The sequence below is a fragment of the Marmota marmota genome, unplaced genomic scaffold (assembly GCF_001458135.2).
Source record: "Marmota marmota marmota unplaced genomic scaffold, marMar, whole genome shotgun sequence".
Lineage (NCBI taxonomy): Eukaryota > Metazoa > Chordata > Mammalia > Rodentia > Sciuridae > Marmota > Marmota marmota.
This window is the reverse complement of record NW_025999915.1, coordinates 217773-224693: the sequence shown is the minus strand read 5'-3', so window position 1 is coordinate 224693 and position 6921 is coordinate 217773. Positions and strand designations below refer to the sequence as shown.

The 6921-nt window shown below is 43.0% G+C and overlaps 1 protein-coding gene across 2 annotated transcripts in view; it reads left to right on the top strand.

The window, feature by feature from the left end:
• LOC107161000 (serpin B9-like) overlaps positions 1–6921 on the top strand; it is a 153991-nt gene that overhangs the window by 7189 nt on the left and 139881 nt on the right. The window contains exons 6-7 of one of the 2 annotated variants that reach the window (XM_015507540.2): positions 562–717; positions 1384–2731. The exons of the other annotated variant lie outside the window; for it this stretch is intronic. Coding sequence (XP_015363026.1) covers positions 562–717; positions 1384–1788 — 561 coding nt within the window. The 3' untranslated portion in view covers positions 1789–2731. Of the gene's footprint in view, positions 1–561; positions 718–1383; positions 2732–6921 lie in introns of those variants that run through there. 2 annotated transcript variants of the gene reach the window in all.

Below are 6921 nucleotides of genomic sequence, written 5' to 3'. Positions count from 1 at the left end.
ATATATATATATATATATATATATATATATATATATATATATATGAATGACACGAGGAAGAATGCAAAGCAGGAATGTGACAACACATTTCTTGAATCAGGATTTTTTAAAAATATTTTTGTTTAATGAGAGATCCACCTCGGGGGCTTGTGCATGTTAACCAAGTACTATACCACTGAGCTACTCCCCAGATTTTGCATCTATTACTTTTTAAATTAAAGTAATCTCTCATTTGAATTGTTGTTAATCATAACTTATTACTGATTCAGTATCTGCATCACTGTACCATTAAAAATGAGTGGCAAAGGCCTTAGTCAACTGTGAGCTATAACTTTATTAAAACAGATATTAGACTAGTTTGCTAAATTCTCTAATCCTTTAAAATACAGTGTAATGCAATAAGGAAGCTTGTATGCAGTAACCTCCTCCCCTCTTTATAAGGCATGTTTATGATAACAATGTATTAATTTCTAGCAGTGCTAGATCACACCGGAGTTGAGAGTTTTCTTTCCCCTTTTTATACCGTTTCAAATGTTGTGCTCATGTGGTCATTCCCCTCAGGAGGAGTCAAGGCCAGTGCAGATGATGTGTCAGGAAGCCAATTTTAACTACATCTACATCAGTGAGGCCCAGACACAGGTGGTGGAGCTGCCCTATGCTGGCAAGGAGCTGAGCATGATCATCCTGCTCCCAGATGAGGACGTGGACCTCAGTGTGGTGAGTTGGGAGGGGCTGCACTCCTTTGAACTCAGAATTTCTGTGGGAAGAATTGGGTACACCCTGTGCCTTTCTTTCACAGTATCTCCAACCCAAGAGCCCAAATGGCCCAACCCTGTCCTCCTTGCTTCCTTGTGATATGATCCTTATAGAAAGAGAGCCAACCGTCCTCTCAATGGTGGCAATGCACCGTGATGACCTAAAGGGTCTCTGTGAGCAGAGCAGCTCCCATGGGCTTTCCCTCTGTTCAGGTCCCTAACTGTGAGGATGAGTTTCCACAAACAGTGCCTCATTCCACCTTAGACAGATGTCCCTGTCCTGGAGAGGCTCACACTGAGAGCTCTTCCAGTCTCTTGTGCTTGCCAGCAATGGTTCATTGTGTTAAAACTTCATTCAAACCAACAAATACCACAAGAAATGCACCGCTGACTGGGCATAAATGTTTTTCAGAAATAAATATGTTTTGCTAGTGGATGGATAAGGAGGGGCAGCCACAGTGAAGTCACATATGGGATAGCATGTGAGATGGTGGACAAGTCAGAGCCCTCACAAGCTTCTGGGCAGCTGAAGGCACTGCTCATCTTGTGTGGATGTTCATGTAAATGTCTGTGTGTCCACCGATACCCACCATAGTCTGACTATGAACCTGTGATTCTGGTCTTTCAGGTGGAAAATAACCTTACTTTTGAGAAATTCATAGACTGGACCGAGGCAGCCTCTTTGCAGAATATTGAAGTGAAAGTTTTCATTCCAAGATTTAAACTGCAGGGGGATTACGTCATGGAGTCTGTGCTTCAGCGTCTGGGAATGGTCGATGTCTTCCAAGAGGGCCAGGCTGACTTGTCTGCAATGTCAACTGAGACAGACCTGTGTCTGTCCAAGTTTGTGCACAAGAGTGTCTTGGACGTGAATGAGGAAGGCACTGAGGCTGTGGCGGGCTCAGATATACATGATATGGATGACTGCTTTTCATATTTACCATATTTCACTGCTGATCACCCCTTCCTTTTCTTCATCAGGCATAATGAAACCAACACTCTTCTGTTCTGTGGCAGATTCTCATCTCCCTAAGGGTTGTACTTCCCCTCCATGAAAAATTTCCTTCTTTCCATGTCCCCAAGTTCTCACTACAGTTCATAAGGATGGGCCTTTAGGTGAACACCAAGTAGGAAGATGAGGGCAGGATCCTAAGCCTTCTGAACAACTTAATCTTATTTGATCTCATGATGCACACACTCAGCTGTCCCCACACTGCCACAGAACCAGGTCATGGCCAATAGGCTGTCCTGATTCCCTGTCATATTAGGATGAGTGCAGTACAGATGCATAGGATAGCTTGCAAATTTTCCCCTGATGGCCCCAAACACATTTCCCAGTCATTCCACATGCAATTCCTTCTACTTATCCTGTGCTTTCCTGTATTTTAAACTTGTCACACACCTGCCTTAGCTGAATGCCACAATAGTAATAAATGCTGGTATATACTGTTACTATTATTCAAGTTTAAAGAACAACAAGTTTTAGTCTGGAGGTGTGTCTCAGTGGTAGAGCACTTGCCTAGCATATGTGAGGCACTAGGTTTGACCCTGAGCACCACAAAAAATTAAAATAAATAAATAAAGATATTGTGTTTATCTACGACTTACAAAACACTTTAATACACATTTTAGTTTTGTCTATCTTTGGCATTCACTCTTCATCATTCAGCACATATATGCTAAGAATTGCAATAGATAATAGGGACACAACAGAACAGAGTCATAGTCCTTTGATATCTGCTCTTTAATGTGTGTTCCTAATTTATATAGAGTTTATAACAACCAGATTGGATAGTTGAATAGTTTGAACTGCCATATACCCCCCTTGCAGCTAGGACACCTTGCATGGTGATATTGCATTTCTCTACCTCCAACCCAAAGAGTTAAAAGCCATTAGCTGCTGCAGTCTGGCTGGGCACAAATCACGAGCCACTGAAGCAGGAACAAACTTTATTTCTGAACTCCACCAGCACACTCCACACACGCTCCTGGGAACTCTCCTGAATGCCACACAGCTCCTCCAGGAACCAGCAACTGGAAATATCCCTCCTCCGGCACTTCCCCAACCAATGGGAACTCTCTGGGAATCCCCTTGAGAGCTCAAGCGAAACTCAACGGGAACTCCGCCAGAACTCAAAAGTCATCATCTTAATGGCTCGCTAGCGTCACCTCTCAACCACTACTTCTGGCAAAAATGCCATGCGTCATCCCGACTCGGCTGTGGCCCTCAACTGTCATCTTCTTCAAGACGTTACATCTTTGAACTTTTACAATAACTGCCCATGATAGTTGCATTGCTTATTTATTAATCATTTTTATTATTAGTCTTTTGACTAGGCCTTAAAGTCTCCAGGATTTGTGATTATATTCTACTCATCTTCATGCTACAGTGCACTAATAAATAATTTGATCATGTAACCACTGTAGTGTTTTTTTAGTTGTTGAATATCACCAAGTTTGTTGTTTCTTTTAGATATTTTTATCCCAATGACATTCACATTTACATGGTCCAGTGCCATCTAATACATGGCTCAAAGATGTTGTGCAACCATAAAGTTTACTGTGTACCCAAAGGTTTTCATTGCCTCCAAGAAAAACCCACATCCGCTAAGCAGCGAATCCTCATCCCCTCCTCCTTCCAGTCCCTGGCAACCATGAATCTACTTTTTTGTGTCCATGGATTTACCTGTTCTGCATATTTCATGTAAATTGAATCATAAAATATATTACCTTTTGTGTCTGGCTTCTTCACTTAGTGTGATGTGTTCTAGGTTGAGTCCTATTGTGGCACGTATCAGTATTTTATTCTTTTTTATGACTGAATAATATTCCAGTACCTGAATATGACACAATTGTTTATTCATTCATCCATTGATGGGAATTTGGATTTTTACCCCCTTGTGGTTGTTTTTAGTAGTCCTGCTATGAAACTTCATGTATGTGAATTTGCTTGAATACCTATTTACACTGTTCTGCATATATTCAGATTTAGGAATAGAATTGTTGTTCATAAGATAATTCTATTTAACTTTTTGAAGAATCACCAACCACAGTGGCTGAACCTTGTCACATTCCTACAAGCAATGTATGAGATTCCAATTTCTCTGCATATCTTTACTTAAAACTAATGAACACACTAATGGTGATTCTTTCCATGGTGTCGGATGCTCTGCCTCATCCCTGGTCCAGAGCCTTGAAGCTGGCCAAACATGGATGGAGACTCTGAAACTATAAGCCAAAAGGAGATCTCCTTCTCCTGGTCATTCTGGTCAGATGTTTTGGCCACAGCAATGAAGAGCTGACTAACACAAAGGCCCACAGCTGATTGAAAAAAGCCTAGAATAAGTGGTCCAGCTACATTCCTGCTAAGGGGGACACCTCTCTGGTGATCAGACTTGATAGTTTTCCATTGCTTTTAGGATAAAGATTAAGCTCCCTTTTGAGAGCTAACCAGGTAGTTCCTGATATAACCTTTTCTCCTATCCCCCTTTGCCATTTCTCAATGTCAATCCTTCACTCCAGCCTTTTAGATTTTTTTTGCAGTTTCTGATTAATATACACTCTGCCTTTTCTCTGGGGCTGCACAGTTGTGACCAATGATAGTTAGCTTCCCATTACTGTGAAAAAGTCCTTGTGATAATCAACATAAAAGGAGGAATCCTTTATTGTGGGCCACAGTTTCAGAGGTTTCAGGCTTGGTTGGCCTCTTTGGTTGCTCTTGGGCCTGTGTCAGGACAGTTCATCATGGTGGCAGTAAGTGAAAGAGCAAAGATGCTCACTCACTGTGGCCTGGAAAGCAAAGGAGGAGGTGGCTGGTGTCCTGAATATTCCCTTCAAATTCACACCATCCATGGCTTAACTTCCTCCACTAGGCCCCACCTCCAAAGGTTCCCCCTCCTCCCAGGAGTCACAGGCTAGTGACTACATCTTCAGCCCATGGACTTTGGGGAACATCCCAGATCCAAACTACAGTGCCATCTTCTCCTTAGAAAACCCTTCCTTTCCACTAGTCCTCTCCCACCGCCTCCCTCCCCCAACCCATCACTGGCTGAGCTTCACTGGTCCTTTTCAGGGTTAAAGACTCCCACTGTGTGCTTAATTATTTTGCAGCAGAAGTATTTAGCACAAGGCTGGGCAGGGGAGGCTGAGAGCAGCTTTTTCCTATTATACACACAGGTCTTCTACAAAGGGCACTAAAGCATCCCAGTGGTGGTGGGCATTTCCCATTGGCCAAATACCATATGTTCCTCTGGTTCTCTGTGGTAGAGAAGGAAGAGGTCCTGCGGGAGGGTGGCTGCTGGTTCCAATCTCCTTCCTCAGGGGCTTCTCTCACCTTCCAGAGTGGTTAAGGCCTTTGCCTTGTTGGACAAGCTGTGGTCTCCAGGAGCCAGCAGGAGTGGTCACTGAGGGCCTGGTCTGCACGGCTCCACTCCCTAACATGTAGATAAGCTCTTGGGCATCCATGCACCTTCTTGGGCCCTGCAAGCCCTGGCTGGCCTCTGGGGAATGAGCACCATCCATGCCCTGCCTGCTGCCTCCTGAAGACACCAGGTCTTCAGCATGGGCTTTGGCTGGGATGGGCAAGAGTGGGCTAGGAGACCAGCAGCCCACAGGGTCCTGGGTCCTGGGTCAGACCAGTCACTGCCACCATCTAGTTATCCAGGGAGGGTGCGGGGAGGAAGGGGAGGAAAGGGGAGGGGAGTCTCACCTGTCCTTCAGGGCCTTGGCCAGCCTCAGTTTTCAATCTCCCTTCCTTGTCCCTTCCCTGTTCACCCATCATGGCTGACTAGCTACTTAACACCCTAGTCCCTGGGATTGTCTTTTCCTTTCACTGTTCTAGGCAACTGGTTCCTAAACCAGTAAAATCATCCCCCCCACTTTACTGACTCCACTTTCTTCTCTTGCTCCCCAAGCTCCATCTATGTCCCTTTCATTAAGGATCTTCCTTCCCTCATCCCTGAGGGAACCAGCTGGGGAGACCCATCACCTTTATCTACTGGTCTCTGTCTTAACTGCAGCTTCTGGTAAGTGGTGGTTCATGTCCATTTACTTTCTTCAGAGCCTCTCTTCCTGTGCACTCTTCTGAGCCCAACACTGGCTCCCTCTGGCCCTTGGCCATGGTCTTCTAAGAACATTCTCTTCCATCCCCCACTCCCCTCATAATATGAGCAGCTGGTTCTCAGATTCTAGGTCTCTTTGTCTTTACACTTTTCAGATAAATCAAAGGTAGACAGAAGAATGTCTGGGCATTTGTGGGATCAGAGCCTACGCTAAGGACTGGGTCAGAAGAAATTCTCTTTTGGGGGTCTTTCCACGGAAGGTCCTTTGATTTGCAGCACCACATCCTACCTTATGGCATGTCACACTCTGAGATATTGGGATATCTTGTGTGTCCCTGATGTGATCTTGAAGTGCATTCTGGCTTAATGTCTTCTTTCTTGTGTTGTTATTTTAACATCACAACATTGTTTATTATGTAAACTTTTTAATACAACAAAAATACAGCAACATAATATATGGATGCAACTAAATACAGAATGGCAACTTTTTTCTCCTTAAGAGACCATGATGCCCATTGGTAGTAAAACAAAGAGACTTCATTATAGGCAGAAACAGGTCAGTCATTAGCCTCACAATTTGCCTAGAAATGATCTGTAAATGCATTTCCACTGGCTACTTATTATAAAATGTAAAGAGGGAGTTAAAGGAAAATTTCTTTGTTGGTTCCTATCATATGAAAGATGCTATATTCTATTTTAGCAGGGCCGGTATATGGAAAAATAAGGAAATTAAATGTTATTACAAAAATGAAGGAGTTATGAGATTCTGGATAAAGAGTGCACTAAATGAGAATAATATGTATGTAAAGAATCCAAAACAAAAAGCAGTTGTTATTAAAAAGCTCTAGGTGCACTGTAAGGATATAGGGGTTTTTTCCATGTGTATTTTTAAACAGTGGAAGTGTCAAAAATTAGGGTCAACTGTGTTAGACTAAATTACATTATTTTATAGGCTGCATAATATAACTGCATATATAACAGTATTATAATTATCCTAGAGAAGCATAGTTTGCATCATTTTGTGGCCATTTATACTTAATAAAAACCTTCTGGAGTCCCTTTCTTTTGGAATATCCTGTAAACAATTAGACCACCAGAGCATGATT